Source organism: Amblyomma mixtum, chromosome 8, assembly GCF_055824585.1.
Source record: "Amblyomma mixtum isolate Tamu chromosome 8, ASM5582458v1, whole genome shotgun sequence".
In the NCBI taxonomy this organism is placed as follows: domain Eukaryota; kingdom Metazoa; phylum Arthropoda; class Arachnida; order Ixodida; family Ixodidae; genus Amblyomma; species Amblyomma mixtum.
Genome location: NC_143019.1, coordinates 110,952,754 through 110,969,732, shown reverse-complemented (window position 1 = coordinate 110,969,732; position 16,979 = coordinate 110,952,754). Strand labels below are relative to the sequence as shown.

The following is a 16,979-nucleotide window of genomic DNA, read 5'->3' as shown; positions in this document are numbered from 1 at the left end:
ATCAGTAGTCTGTTATCGTCTGATTTATTATCAAAGTAAGAGAACTATGACCCTGCCCACAGGAAACGGAGAGAGGAGTAAAGGAAATGGCTGAAAGCATGAAGGACGATGAGCAGAAACAAAATATGTTTAGGGTTTTATTTCCTCAGAGGCATCTTTCTGTGAGCTAGTTCACTCAGAGTGCAAAGATAGCAAAAACCAACTGAACACGACCCACACAAATGAGACACGACACGCTACTAACAGCCAACTGAAGTTCAATTGATGCACCTTCTACCCCCCTCTCCCCATTTCCACCTATTTATATCCCTGTACGCCCAGCTGTATATGAGCTGCCTCTCAGCCTCATGCCATGTATCCCATCTAGGGCGCATCCCGATGACCGTTGCTTTCTGTTCACTTTTATTTATCTACATCTCAATTAGGATAACGCAGATGGCCACTTTGATGACGGTGATGTCATTTCGTGCGGAATCAATACAGCAAGTTCCTTTCTTCTTCCCGCTTTATTATCACTACTGCTACAGAAGAGCTTGTGAAAAAGTATATTTCTGAAATTCTTGCCGCAGAAGCAACACAGTGAAAATAGCGCTTGATTAGTAAGATGCCCAAATTAGATTTCTTCTTTCAGGCATTGGAAAGTGCGTCGGCGAAGCTTTAACTGCTTGGTTCAGGAGTGCGCCTCTAGCCACAAACATCTTCGTTGTGAAGAAGCACTCCTTCGCCACATCTGTCGGTGTAACCGCGAATACAATCTTCAGGGAAATCATTCCTCAAGTCTTCCTTCGCCCACAGCATGCATTCTGAAAATAAAATAACATATATGCAATAAACAGCTGCTCATAGATTGGAAAAGGGTACTGCAAACTGTGTACTCGGTGAACTCAGATTTGAGACTCCACTATCCTGTCAGCGTTTTTACTTATTTTAAACACGGCCGCACCACAGAGCAAAAAATACAGCATGTAAATAGTGGACGTCACAAAGACACAAAAATTACACCACTGCGGCGATTTCTTACTCGGAAATGTATTTTTAGCGAAGCTGGTGGCAAGACAACACGAAGAAATTTAAACAAAGGAAGTGATAGACAGGAAATATCAGACGACGCCAATGTGCAGAGTGCAAACTCGAAGACTAGCAACGCCGAATGTCGTTAGCAGAAGCAGTCGTGTTTGTCAGATCTGTGTAGCTATGCTCGCTTTTTTATCACAGTATGGCAATAAGAGCGGCGAAGTGGTTATATATTTCATACAAAATACAAAGCAGCAGCTGTCCGCTGCGGTGGCTCAGTGGTTATGGTGCTCGGCTGCTGACCCGAAAGACGCGGTTTCGATCTCGGCCGCGACGGTCGAATTTCGATGGAGACAAAATTCTAGACGCCTGTGTACTGTGCGATGTCAGGACACGTTAAAGATCGCCAGGTGGTCGATATTTCATGAGCCCTTCACTACGGCATCTCTCATAGCCTGAGTCGCTCTTGGATGTTCTACCCCATAAACCAAACCAAACCAAACCACAAAGCGGCAGCAGATTTGTAAGCAGGAGTAAAGCACTGGACTTTTCGAAGATAACTCGCTTCTCTATGACATCTATAGTGCCCGGCTTCTTCCCCACTGCCCACTGTTCATTGTACTTCGCCTTCTTCATCTTCTAAGTAAAAGAGTAATTTGAAACGCCTGTCTGTATCTGTCTGTGAAACTGGGTAAACGGTTCTGAAGACACTATAAAAACGTGGACAACTGAAATCCTTGGTCCATGACCGCATTAGCGGTGGCCATCCAGTAGGCCCAGTCGACTACCCTTTCCTAGTTCCTGAGTGCAGGACTGGTGAGCAACACCTGCGAAAACGCATGAGTGGGGTATGATGAGGAAGGAAACGCTTAGAATGGTCGGGCAGGAAATGTTGGGCAATGTTACGGAGACAGAAATAAAATCAGCAGTGAACAATCGGTACATAGAGGGCATGGCTCTGCAACTGAGCGAAGACAATTATGTGCCGGCGAAGTAGCATAGCGAGGGAGGAAGGCTCCTTTGCATTAAAAGCTGGTTTGAGACAGGAATGCGTTCAATCTGCTACAGACACCTATCCCTTAATTCTGTCAGTGAAAGCGCTCAAAAAGACAAGTACGACCGAAAAGGAGAGATATACAAAGCGCTTACTTTCAACTCATTTTATTTCAAGCGGAAAACAATTTTATACTCATGGTAATCACCTGCGCGTGCTCACAATTTTTGAGCGCTTCCACTGTCAGAATGGAAAACCAACTCGCCCACTCATTTCCACAAAAACTTAAAATGGCGCATTGGGAAAAACTATGAAGCGGCAACAACTAGAAAAAACGCATGGAGCCGCTGTAGAAAAACCGTCAGACGGCGTCAATTTATCGCCGCTCAGCGGTGGGCTCTCACTTAATTTCCTCTACTGCCAGCGTTTCCCTGTACAAAAACATGACCGTTATGCATTCCGTTCAGCAACGCACGGTGCTATAAGCTACGACTAAGTGTGCCATTCGCCATCTGCAGCTGAGCGAGAAATACCGGAAGAAACGAAAATAGCATGATGTCATATATCTCCCGCGGGGGAAAAGAAGCCAGCGTTCTCATTTTAATCTCCAGGATAATACTTTAGCTTTTGCACCCTAATATGCTCTCCAAAGTTCAGGTGAGTAGTCTCCCGAATAAGCGTGACGAAATCGAGGCAAAAAGAAAAAGCCAGCTGCGTCCCACTAACGGAAGTTACAATATTAGACTTCTCATGGTGAGCTACTATGCGTCATGATTACGTAGCCGCGTTGCTTTGCTGGAGTCCTAGCTAAAGGACAGGTCAACAAAGCCCACCAAATTACTAGCAGCAGAACCAAATAAGGTAGCACGTTCCTCAAAAATCCGAGCAACTGATTGCAAAAAAAAAAGCATCCTTTCTGTCCTACGCTCTCATGACTTCAGGAGAGATATTGATGGAGAGGGACTGCAAAAATGGCTAGTTTTGTGCGGGATCAAACGACACTAACATCAATCCTTGCCCAAGGGACCGAGCGCATAGAAGTGGAAAAATGTAAAAAAGAAGGATAGAGCAATTCATCGGTAACACGCATTCAATTAAATGACGTTTTGGTGAAGGAAAATATCCGAAATACACAAATTACTCTATATAAAAAAATAGCCGCTGCCACAATTCATTCTAGCCAGCTGCAAGCTTCCTCCATTCGGGCATGCTTATTTTGCCAGCAGATTGGACTGCAATAAAGAGCTCGGCAAAAATAAATGCCACAGATGTGACCCGTGATGCTGTACAGTTACGGGGGCATGAAACTGCCACAGTACGCTGTCCCATCAAACTCTCCTATGCCTGATGGCGCAGGTATTGTTAGCCAGCGAGGCATCTTCAAACATAGCTTCAGAGGTATTCGTGAGCTCTCGTAGCATATATGGCCTCTCGCTTGCGCTGCTTTCCCATGACACACTTTTTCAAGTCATCCTTGCATTTTCCTTAGTCTTTTTGTCACAAAATTCAGCGCACATTAGAAAAACCGGCACCGTGCGGAACCACCCGGAGAGCACCTTACCTAGTGTGTCTTGGTCAAATGTTTAGGGGAATCCAAAGGAAAGCTATACAGCTTTCTGAGAAACTTCGTAGTTAAAGAAAAATTCGTCCTGGTCTGGGGATTGAACCCAGGACCCCTACTTCACCGGAGCAGTTTTCCTTAACTGCGAAGTTTCTGAGAAAGCTGTATAGCTTTCCTTTGTAGCCGTATGTCTGCGCTTCGGTGGATGTCTATGAGTAATTACTCCCTTATTTCTAGTGTGTCTTGCTGCCCTCTCCCATCGCTCGCGGGCGCGTCCCCAAGGAAGTAACGTTAGTGCGCGTCATCGATTGTTCTAGAATGTCTGAGTGGATTCTACTGACTGCTGACGGAGAGGCCGTAGCCTTGAGTGTGCTAATTGATGTCATCTCCCCTTCTCTCGTGTGCCGGCGGTGGTGCAACGCCAGAAGGATCTGGAAGCTTCTGGAAGCCAGTGTTCCCGCCTGACCAATGGGGTCGCCCGCCCGGCGCGAGATGGAGAAGAAAATTGCACAGCTGATACTGTGTGTATGTGGGCGCCTGTATTGGAGCGAAGATCGAACAGACGCGGAGTGTGCCTATATTGACCGCTGCCTGTATGTCAGAGCTTCCGTTCAATCTTCGGAGAAGCGCGCCCGCTCGACTCCCGGGGAAGCACCCCTCGGCCAGCCACGGACCAACGAGGCAGCGTGCGCCAGCCTGCGGGACGGCATCGTCGTGTACCCCTAGTCGTCGGACTGTCGCAGTGCCTGGTGAACAAATTTTGTTTTGTTTATTTGACTCTATCTTGTGTTAGTGCACTTTAGGCGCAATATTTATTTTGTATTGTAATCTCTCTTGAGTGTTACTTTGAACGAGTTGCATTGTCATGTAAATCACTTTGTATTTGCTCGTATGAGTTATTGTGAAATCCTCTGTATTGTCTTTTTGCTCTATAAACTGTTTTGTTTGCGAACCTTTGACCGCGGCCCATCCTGTGGCTTCGACCAGCGAAACTTTGGCAATAAACGACCACCCCCCTTGTGACTTGCTAGCTTGTCTCTGGCTGAGCTTGGCACGCTGAGTCGAGGCGAGACTACGACCCCTACACGCTCTAAAGTTTTCTGGGAACGCACGCATAAGTGCGCGAAGTGGTGACATCCTCCCATTCCTACCTTCAGCATTACGATCAAGCGTACATGGGTTTTTAAACACGAACTGCCAGTTTTGTACTAAAGTAGGCTCACGTTACAATGTTATTCACTCAATAGAATTATCCGTATCTCACCTAAGAGTATTTATTTCCTTTTATATAGTGGAGTAGTTTGCTGTACACGATAAAGCAGTGTTCCATTGCGATCTCAAACATGACTTCATTCGCGATGAACTTAATAATGCCATTCGTTCTGATCTCCAATGCTCAGGTGCCCCAATTAGCGTTTCCAACATTATCGCTTGCTCTTTTATCATCAAATGGGCGCCCATTATTATAATAAGCGTTCAGGATTTTTCTTCCGCTTCTCATTCATAACGCGCTCTGTTTTTTTTCACATTCTTTCTGGTTAAATTTTGCACACATTACAACGCCACAGATTTCATTCGTTTGATTTCAACTAATACACCTATTTTTATTTCGCTTTTATTCACAGAAAAGTGCCCTTGTCCCTCTTGTGAAAAACCTTCGCACTATTTATTATGAATGATATCATAATGATTGCTGAGAAACGGCACCTTAATAAGGCGACATTTCACGAATATTTACGCAAACGATGGCTTTTCGTCGTTAGTTCACCTTATACGTTGGTGTGAAAACTGCATTGCCTACAAACACAGTCGTAAAAAGAGTGCCATCTTATTGCACTTCGAAGTGATTAACATTACACTGACCTATGAACAGAGAGACTAGAAATTATTAAGGCGGAAGCCTTTAATGCCTCATCGCTGTAAGCAGGAGCTGTCGACAGAAATGTCACGCTTTTCAGTTGGTCGGAACGGTCGTGACGTCACAGTGCGCGAATTTCAAACGGGGCCAATTGTACCTTGGCTACTAACCTTGCAACCGATTAAAGGGTTCGTATAGTGATGCTCCAAGTTAGTTTGACTGAGTTTAGTTAATTGCTTACTTAACCAAGTACTCCAATGAACCTTTCTAGTCAGACCAGATAAATAAATAAAACCGAGTAAGAAATTGGCCGAGCTTGGGAATCGAACCCCGGTCACCGGAGTGCGAGTCGAGCACGCTACCACTCCGCCATGCCAGCTTTTTTTTTTCTTTATTGCCTGGCTTTGGCTCATGACATTGCACAACAAAAATACACATAACGCTATATACATACGGCACTGTCGTGGTCAGCCAGCACGAGACTGGCTTCGAGTCCGCCATGCCAGCTCGACGGTTTGGAATGAACAAAGGTGCGTCTAGTGAATACGGTGTCTTCGTTCACTCCCATCCTCCTCCCTTGCCGTTGCGGCGAGGTTTAGGTGTCCACCGAGATATGAGAGACAGATACATTTCCTTTCCTCAAAAACCAATTTGCCGACGAGCAAGGCGTATTTGACCGCGTTTCAGATTAGTCGAAATTGTCGTGTCGTCACCACGCGCAAATTTTAACGGGTGTCCACCGAAATATGTGAGAGGATGGATGGAAACAACTGTACTACTTCCTTACAATTTTCGACTAGTGTCTACGGAGATATGTGAGACAGTTAGTGCGTAATTTCCTTTCCTCAAATACAATTTTCATTTTTTTCACTATGGCCCCTCTTCTTTCACTCAGACTTCCTCCCTTCCTGTACCGTGCGGCTAAGGTGTCCACCGAGACGAAAGAGAATTACAGCCCCATTTCCTTTCCTTAAAAAGCGTTGCGCTCAAAGGGCAACGCATCGCGCCGAACGGGTGGTGGCATTCCGTGGACTCCCTGGCAGCGCTACAACACGCTGTCGCGTTCCACTCCTAAAGGCGAAGCTTAAGCGTCATTAATTGGCAGTTAATTAATGCACCAACAAAATGTGAAGTGAACAATCGCGTATCAGAATGCAGCACTCAGGCTTTGGCCTTTCACCACTTTAGCCGCTAAAGTTCCTCGTAATTTTTTGTGTAAATGTGCTATTCCCATTGCCAAGAAGAACGACAGCTGTGTCAGATAAAGAATTCGCTTGTTATAAACTTTGATAGAAATGCGCTTTCGCACACATTTTACGTTTTAGTTCCAAAAACAAATTATCCGGCTTGCTACTTCTTTGCGTATGCAAAAGAAAGCAGCTAAATAGCTGCACAGAGCCGAACCCTGATAAGACAGATTGTTTTAGGAATGATTTCTGAACATAGATCTCATTTGGTTTTAAAGTGGTAAGTGTTATAAATAACTGTGGGCTAAAGGCTGCTTACGCCCTTCTTTGCTCGGCACAGAAAGAACAAAGCATGTCTTGTAGTCGGTGTAAGGAGCAGTAGCCATGTAGGGATGTGTCGGATCTGTAATATAGAAATGGCATGAGGAACTAATAGCACTATTACATTCTGTTCTAGCCATAATATTGAGTGAGATGCTGCGATGTTCAGTATATGTAAAAGTATCCTTTCTACTAAAAGTGCTACTTTTACACACACAAACAGATCATTTTCAGAAATGTCATATAGCAAGCCAAGCAAATAAATATATCTTGCCTGCAACAGGCCAAAATTCCAATATTGCCGATCTACAAGCAACCGCGACGAATACGGCTGAAAATGAAAATAACCATGACATCTGAAGTCTAAGCCAAGACCGGAAAGATTGTCAATCTTGACAAGCCATTGCTCTCTTTTCGACAGTATTCCGTCAGACTGATACCTTGAATGAAAGCCAAATACATACCGAGAAACAACCGTGTTCAATTTCGAGCCAGCTGTCTCACGTACTTTCCAAATTTGTAAATTTACATTCGCAGCCTAGAAATTTCAAAATAATGTCAATGCACAGCGTAAGAAAAGCTATACCTTTCCTAAAGTGTTCTTTTTTTCAGGAAAAATTCGAAAGAGGGACACTAGGCGTTGCCGAGTTCCGCTTAGGCCTCCAGAGTAAGGTCTTTCGTTCCTTTAGTTTTCACCTCCGAGAGAGCACGCTGGTTTCTCATAAACGACGGTGCCTGCCTTTTATAAGCCGACGCTAAAAGACATTCCATCACTAAATAAAAAAAAACGATTTGTGCTTCTTTTTTCAATGGCAGCCCTTTTACGCTTCTGACTAATCGTGCTCTTTCATTCACGTAGTCTTGGCGGAGAAAAAGCAAAGGGGGGTGTTGTTCAGATGCACCTCTGATATTCTGTCACTCGGTACATTTTAATCGGATTTTATTTCCGCAGGTCACTTTGTTCCTTGCAGGGACGCATATATATGTGACTGACGAACTGAACTCACGAACCCTTATGTTCACTTGGAAAATGTTGTGGAATTTTCATAGTATTTGCGGGCACATACACATACTTAAAACTCTTGATTAAATACCAGCACTTTAAGCAACGGAACTGTGGAAAGTTTCATTCGAGTGAGATTGTTTAGCCGTTTAGCAAGGTTAACTGGGGCCGAGTCAAACGAAAACGTGTAAGTAAAATTGGGCTACGTTTATGATCCTAATTACGAATGGACATGGCAATGTAGGCTTCGCTTTGTTGCTTCAAACGCATCTGTCGCCTCGTGCAGGTTTTGTCCTCACTCTGGCCGGGGCGAACACACAGCCTTGTTTATCAACAGGACAGTCAAGCGACCGCGTTTACACCACGTGATCGTTATGTAGGGATCACTAACTACGCACTTTGTGTTTTTCATAAGAAACCTTTCTACCTAGCCTCTTTGCACGGTGAACTTTTCGACGTCACATCTGCAGCGCAATCTGTGGGCCATGTGGACCAATCCGCCTTAATAATACTACCCGCAAGGTATGCTTCAGTGCGCGCAATGGACCATGCTTCAGTAGGCAGCAACGAAACCATTCTGCTTCCTCATGCAGATTAGGAATTATCGTTTTGCAATCAAATACGACTTGTACCATGCCTAAAAGCTGCTTTCTTCGGGGAATGATGTTTGTTGCGTGTATGTATTCACTTGCGCTAGGATATTACAAAACTTTCTCGTCCGAACACGTGCGAAGCCAGTACTTGAACGCTCATGAAAGAGCTGTTTGTGCTTTAAACTACAAGAAGAAAGGGCTTCAATTTTTGGTCGCATAGGAAGATAGGAAAATTTACCGTTGTTATGGAGACCATGAGTGCACTTGAGGAGAAAGAGCTTTATAGCGAGCAGTGAGTGAGGCGCTGTACTCTCCTGCCAGAGCCTACGAACACTGGCATTACTGTATAAAGAAAAACAAAAAAGCTGCTGCTCTGGCTTCACGTCTAAGCGACTACGCATTTAAACTACCCATAACATAAAATCAACAATCACCCTAGATCTGCCTTACCGACAGTATTAGGACAACTAACCACGAATTCATCATGAAACAAATGGTCGAAGTGTTCGTCCTTATATCAATACTATACAATAAGACATAGGGCCTTGGAAACCGCTTTGCAATAGGTCTCTTTTTTTTTGCCCTAGCGTTTATACAGGAGACTTATATCACTGGAACTGCAATTCCATGCATTTTCTCTGGGTCCCTTGGCTGAGAAGTCCTAGCATTGTTGAGGTCTCTTCTCCCATGTCCACCTCTGCGGCCCTTCCAAAATAACAAAGGTTTAAAACTGATGGAACTGGACCTCATCGATCATGTCCACATAGTAGGCATAGCAATAACAAAAACATTTTCTGCTTGAAAATGCCATAGCCGAAGTCATCTTTGATAATAAAAATTAAGAGATCTTTGAATAACCTCTTCTTCGTGTTCGTCGCAAGCCACAGACAAAGTGCGCCCTACATTAGCGGCTACAGAAGTGAAAAAAAAAAATTCTTACCATCCGAAGAAATATCCTCGACTTCTTCGGGAGTATCTCCTCTCTTTATATTTATTACAACGGTCCTTTTCAGATGAAATAAAGAAAACAAAAGGCATGTTTACATTGATGACACTATACTGCACTCGCTAGAGTTAGTAGTATGTTCTTGAGCTCTTTCTACAAGATAGGAAAAAGTATTTTCACCAACTCTAATGTAATCCGATGTGCTGTTTCGGTGTTCATATTGGCTATTCTACCTTGGCTTGAACTGAGTGAATGCACTGAGTAAGCGTGGTAATATGAAAATAGGTTTTTTGAGAGTTTAACATACCGAGCGACACTGGCTATGATGGAAGCTGTAGTGGAGGGCTTAGGATAGCTTCGGTCCCCTGGGTTTCTTAACGTGCACTGACATCACACAGTACGCAGGCCTCTAACATTTCGACTCCATCGAATTGCGACCACCGGGCCCAGGATCGAACCCGCGTCCTTTGGGTTAGCAGCCGTGCGGCATAACCACTGAGCCACCGCGGCGGCTGGTAATATGAAAATAGAAAGTATAATATTTCAATAGTGGTAATATCATGTGATGTTGCCGTCGTGAACGTGGATATTCCCTGTTATGCCCTTCAAAGTCTCCTGAGACAAATTTGGTTATAATATTTCAGACTAGAGTTAAACAACCAGTTGAAAAATTGATGTGAACTAAGTATCACATTATTGTGGCTGTATTGACTGCATAAGCAGTCGCGGCTTAAGTAGTCACCTTACCCAAATATTAGGAGCAACCGTAGAAAAACTCAGAAGGTACAGAGGATGTACACACGGTCTCAACTGCCCTTTAAAGGCCGCCTTGAAATTCGAAATTTTCGGAAGTGTGTTTTGAAACATGCATACTGATCCTAGTAACACAATTTCGAGTATTTTAGGACTGTGAGTAATGCTCAGAAAAGCGTGTCTTCTTTAAGTATCGTAAGTGCGCGCCGCTTTGTGAGAAAGCTCACCGGCTGGAATACAGGATGCCAGCCCCTTGTTTGCTTTCATGGCTGAACATGGTCCGGAGTCCAATTCTACAACAGTGCTGGCTGCAGTGTTTTACTCTATATTTTCCAGCCTCGAAGGGCACTGCTTATCATCGCTTTAAATCCATTATTCATTGAAAGAGCCGTTAGAGCAAATATTAAAATATTTACTTACAGACTAGTCCACATGCTAGAATAGGCTGCCCTTTCATCTACATGCAAGACAACTGTGTTACGCTTTATGGAAAAGGTTGAATATTCCCAATATAAAGCTTTTTGATCATTGACTCTCGAACCTTATGTAGTTTAACATCACGTTAGAAATGTTACAGGGTAAATCACATGAATTAATCTCCAATCGAGTAAACCCTGACGTACTGCGGGTATTGAAGTGTTGAAGTTGAAGTTGAAAGTTTATTGAGGATTTCAATCAAAGTTACAATTGAATACAGCGACAGGTCCCATGGTACAAGACCACGGGCGGGACCTCCCATGAAAATAAATTTCAATATGCAACAAAATACAAAATACAGAACCCATTAATTAGCGACGCACAGAACAAATATAAGTACATAGTGTATTAGGAGTTACTGAAATATTTAAAAACAAACAATGTAATAATGCAGGAGAATGTGCAATAAAACACTCACAGATGCCGCGATACATAGGATCAATAAGAAAAATTACACATTAAGAAGGAAAAGCTTTAGTTTCACCTTGAACAAACAAAGCATATTAGTTTGTTTGATGTCTAAGTTCAAAAAGTTCCAAAATGATATAGGTGAATATTGAAGGCATCGTTTCCTGTAGTTAGTTCTGACTTTAGGTAGTAAAAAGTTATTACGCAGCGCAAAACGTGTGACGATGTTGGTCATGATCGCGCGGGTAGAAAATATGCTTAGCTGGAGATGATGAAGAATCTTAAAGAATAGGGTAACAATGTTGTAAAAATAAAGGGCCGAGATAGGTAGAACGTTTAAATCCATGAACAAAATGCCGGAGGGTGACACTCGAGGTGTATAGGTTATGATGCGCATGGCTTCCTTTTCCAGTTTTATTAAAGGCCAGAGATGAATATGATAGGCGTTACCCCAAGATGAGATACCGTAGTTTAAGTGGCTGTGGATGAATGCGTAGTAAAGAGATAATGAAGTTTGGACAGAGAAATAGCTTCGGGCTTTAGTTAGTGAGCGTAACCCATAAGAAATTTTCTTGAACATTTCAGCTTCATGATGATGGAATTTTAAGTGAGGGTCAATGATAACACCCAGAAAAGAATCTCTATCTTGCGACGAAATAGCAACAGAATTGAGGTATAGAAGTTGTGTGATGGGCAATGGCTTCTGAGGTGGATGGAAAATCTGAAAACAAGTTTTAGTGACGTTCACGGACAGGCGGTTAATGTGGCACCAGCGCTCAACAGAATTAAGATCATTCTGTAGGTTAAGTATCAGCTGATTCATGTCCTGGCGCGATAATATCATGGTAGAGTCATCTGCGCATAGTACATGGTCTGTTCTGCAAGTAGTAGGACTCATTTTTTTAAACAAAATTTATTCAAGAGAATAGTACAAACGATTACAATTTTTCAAGGTAGCACCCTTCCGCACCTACACCCTGCTGCCAATGAGTTTTATAGTTTTCGTACGCCTCCAGGAATGACTGGACCGGAATGCTGTTTAGCTCCCTCGTCACGGCCTATTGAACCACCTCTACCGATCCGTGATGTTTCCCCTCGAGCATCGATTTTATCCTCGGGAACAGGAAAAAGTCTGGCGGGGCCAAGTCGAGGCTGTAGGGGGGCTGAGGCAGCGTTAACGCCTTGTGCTGGGCAAAAAATTGGGGTCCTCATTCACATGATGAAGAAGATCCTACCGGTTGGCCTTTTGCTCCTCTGACAACACTCCCGGCACCAACTTCGCGCACGCTTTCTTCATGGATAGGTTTTCTGTAACGATCTCAAAAACTCGGGTTTGAGGAATGCTCAAGTCATCAGCAATCATTCTGATACTCATTCTACGATCACTGTTAAGAAAACGTTTCACTCACTACACATTTTCGTTCGTCATGCTGGTCGAAGGGCGTCTGGAGCGGTCGTCTTCCTCCACTCTTTTCTTACCTTTTCGGAAAAGCTTGTGCCACTCGAAAAACCCCTGATCTACCCATGGAAGCGCCACTGTAGGCCTCCTTAATCATGTTGTGAGTCTCTTTGGCCGTTTTACCAAGATTTACTGAAAATTTGATCGCCTATCGCTGATCCAGTAACCGCTCGACGAATCTGCGTGACGAGACGTTTTGACAGGGGTTCACAGTACAAGCGACCTCCTCTCTTCAACGGACGAGAGCCGACTGCCGATTTTCCCCAGCATTCCCCATATCCCCCTTCAACGATCCTGCACACGCAGACCACCTCTCATCCGCCCGTTCGCTCAGGAAAAAACCAGTCCTACTACTTTCAGAACAGACCCTGTATACTATTGCAATTCTTTAAACAGGATGGTAAATCATTAATGTAGAGTAAAAACAATACAGACCAAGAATTGAGCTTTGTAGAACGCCCTTGTTAATTAAAGCTATGTTAGATGTATGGTCAGTAATAGAGACTATGTGCTCTCGGTCACAGAGAAAGCTCTTGAAGAGCATTAGGGGAGGTCCAGTGATACCATAGGATTCCAGTTTGTGAAACAAGATGGAGTGACCAATGAAATCAAATGCTTTGCTAAAATCTATGTAAACTGCTTCTGAGAACATTCCTTTATCAATTCCCAGCCTAAAGTATTCTATGAGAGACGCTATTGCAGTATCTGTAGACAGACCGCACCGAAAGCCGTGTTGACTATGTGTGAATATGTTAAATTTTACAATATTACAAGACAACCTTACTTCAATTATTTTCTCTAAAATTTTGTCTAAAAAGCGAGAAATTGCAATCGGTCGATAATTCTTTGGCAGAGCTGGATCACCTTTTTTGAAGACCGGTATTATTTTCGCTATCTTGAGCTGCTTGGGATAACTGCCAGATTTAAAAACGAGATTGCAGATGTGGCTGAGGACTGGTGCAAGTAATGATCGGATACGTTTCACATGCTTTCCATGGATATTGTCAACGCCGGGGCCGGTCGTCTTTAAATTAGCAATTACAGATAGAACTTCGTCTGGACACGTGCGGGTAAGAGAAAAGAAGTGAGGGCAGCGCTCAAGAGAAGGTGTGCACAACGAAGAGAAAAGATAATAAGGTGAATTGAAAAAATAATTGCTAAATGTATTCGTATTTGTCACTGTACTTTCTATTGTCATAATAAAAGTGCCAAATATTTCGCAAACAGAGATGTATGACCTCTGCAAAACACTTTGAAACGAATCTGATGTAAAAAAAATCACTAACAAAAGCTTTTCTTGTGAAAGAAATACAGAATAATAAGTGCTAATTCAAACTGATTTCATGTGATGAATATAGTTGCTCACATTTTGTTTTGGCAGCGAATGTAGATGGCATGAAGTTGTTTTGACACGTTCATAATATAGTTACCTACTTTATTCTAGAATAATGAAAAGCGACGGTCAGGCACAGATAGTAGTGGTGTAAAGGGCATATATTGATGTCCAGGATGTCTGTTATGGCACACCTTAGCTTGTTTTATATGAAAACATTTCTTTGAGGGTATCTTTTCTCCTCAGAGCCTACAATGATGAAATAATTGATAAAGTATACATCCTGCTCCACAACTGAAAGAAACTCGAAGTTCAGGCAGGCATTTTTATTTTGCGTAGTGAACATAATTTACTTTATCAGCGAGTATGCGACACGATTTCTGTTTGATCTCAGAAAAATATTTGAAATTAATGGGAATAACCGATGAGGTCCAGATGTTACTCTTCTGAGCAGTTTAAAACAGGCCCAAAGTGCTAAACTATACCCCTACGTGATGGCGCCGCTTCAGATGTTAAGAAAGGCTTAAGAAGGAAACGTGTATGAGGGTTTACCTTCCAGCTCCAGCATCGCCTTTAAAAAACCATACGTAAGTAGCATTCCCGGCATCCAGGTCGTAGTGTGTCAGCACAGCCTTTAAACACTCTAGATTATCTCCGCCTGCTGTAGCGGTGGGAGCCAGGAGTGCCCTAATATTTGGGAAAAGTCCAATCATCTGCGAATTGAACACATTCCTAATGTTAGATGTATCGTCACACAAAGAAAACCAGGAGGACGAAAATCTACTATTATTGATCTGATGTATTTCTATTCGTTCACAAAAAAACGCTCAAGTGCATTGAGCTGTGCATCGGCACCGTCGTCTTCTTCTGGTAATACTTCTATCGAACTAATAAACACACTGTGGTGCTGTGCGTTCTACATCACGATATTCATCAACTAATACTAATATCGAACTAACATCGTCGTCTGACATGCCGACGACCCAGGAACACAAAACGATGAGCCAACTAGGCTGAACCCATGCTTTCTCATGAATGTTTGTTTTAAGTACGTTAAAACCCTACCACTTTTATTTTTCAAATTTTTAATACATCTCCTAATATTAGGAATTGTAGTTGACGTCATAGAGCATAGTTAACGCATTGCATGCCGTGTGCTGTATAAAACTGGCTGATTTCGCGACCATCTATGACAAAAACTATTACTTGTGCTGTACTTGTGTTGAGGTTTTATCTAATATCTGAACTCGATAGGTTAGTGTGGAAAAACGCTACAAGTCGGAATGCTTAAAACCCCGCATTCTTAAGACAACCGCGAGGAAGCGGCGTACTGTTGAAGGATATTTTCTGCTGGGAGAGATGCTAGCTGTGCTCTGTTTCATTTCATTCGTGCACTTCGATGGTGTTTCCGTCCGCAACTTTTGAGAAGCTATCGGAATTTTTCAAAGCGCTGTAAAGTTAATCGCGAACATCAATTCCTGTCATTAAGTCCACAAAGGTTGTTGCTATTACAAATGGCTATTATTTTTTTGCCATTTTTGCGCAGAGGTGAAAACATTGCAAAAAGTTCGGTACGGCTTTGAAGTTATTTGACGGGAAAAGGTAGGGAGGTCCAGCTGTACTTAAGCACGCAGTGCCGCAGACGAGGACAGCTTTCTGCTAAGAAAGCGCAAGCCAAGCCCCACCTCCTTGTATAAAGGGATAAGAGGGGCTTACTCCACTGCCATTTTCTGCCATGCCAAAAAGCAGCAGAGTAACAGGCGTAATGTATATAAGACCAAAAAGTGGTCTTTTTCTAACTGCCGAAATTGAATAAAACTTTATAATAATCGCAGCAGGTAGCTGCTGTAAGGGTAGTCTGTGTGCCGAACACGTAAGCAGTTTTGGTTTTTTTTTTCTTCTGCCGCAGTTTGGATAATTTCGGCACACGTGCCGTAGGCTTCTTCTAATTGAAGCTCAAAAACGATGCAATCCACCAAGAATTCAGCACTGCAGTGGGTTTTTATCAACCGAAGGGCGCATTTCATTGCTCGATTGATTTGTAGAGATTACGTACTGCATGCATTACAATAAATATGTTCGTAAGTTTTTAGCGATTGGGGCAGTTAAATTGCCTGGAGGACATGACTTTTCTTTATACCGCATAACTTGACGTCTTGTTCAGATGGTGACACTGAGATGACCTCAAAACGGTATATATACAGGCATTCAAGAACGTTCTGACATCCTCTCGCTTAAGCAATCCCAAACTGTTAAAATGTGCAGGTACTTGGGCTTGGCTGGTTTCCGTCCAGGTCATCAGCTTCAGGCGTGCAGGCGCATTGATCGGGATGCTATCCACGTGGCAGTTCTGCGCACCACGACTGCAGCCTGTGTTAGTGCTGACGGCGGCCAAGTTTTGCCACTATATCTTCCTGGTGCGTGCTGGCGACATCATGTTCTTTATCGTTTTGTTTACGCGAATAACGCAGATTATTATAAGCCCATCATAAAATTGGGATTGCAGCTTAGTGGCCAGTAAAGTTAGATAGTAGACTTCGTTAAACGAAGTGGAGAGGGCAGTGCTAACGTTGTCTTGTATGCACAACACCTTGCCTTGAGTTTTTCTTGAAGGCTCGAAGCTCGAAACGTACGCCTTCCGCAAGTAGATTCCTCATTCTTTTACGATAGTACACTCACAGCACACAGGCGATAGATAAGCCTCTGAAACACTGACAACGGCCTCACCTTCATAACGTCAATGGGCTGACAGTTTACAGTTTTACCGAAGGAAAATAGTGCGAGTCCCAAAACGACTAACTTCCTCTTAAAAAGGACGTCCATAGTCACAGGAGCGGTGCGCGGGACTGGGACCAATTTGCCAACTCTCTGAATAGGCTCATGCGAAGTTGAAAATATTACGAGCTGTGCAGCTCTAGCGCATGCGTGGTTAACTCCACTGACAGAAGAGGTGTTGCCAACCTATACACATCGTAACAATATGTAGGTTTCATACAGCGAAAGAAGTAAAAAAAAAACATATTAAGAGAGATGAATTGAGAGAGGCGAAATAGGTATTAGTGCGGGGTTAAT

At 43.2% G+C, this 16,979-nt stretch overlaps 1 protein-coding gene across 1 annotated transcript; it reads right to left on the bottom strand.

The window, feature by feature from the left end:
- Window positions 1-511: 511 nt before the first annotated feature.
- Window positions 512-16,765, bottom strand: LOC149333901 (uncharacterized). Its single transcript, XM_089556138.1, has 5 exons — window positions 16,635-16,765; window positions 14,460-14,620; window positions 9,472-9,536; window positions 6,934-7,017; window positions 512-803 (listed from the first exon to the last, which is right to left on the bottom strand). The coding sequence occupies exons 1-5, from the start codon at window positions 16,728-16,730 to the stop codon at window positions 685-687; spliced, it is 525 nt and encodes a 174-aa protein (XP_089412264.1). The 5' UTR covers window positions 16,731-16,765; the 3' UTR covers window positions 512-684.
- Between the last annotated feature and the right edge of the window lie 214 nt (window positions 16,766-16,979).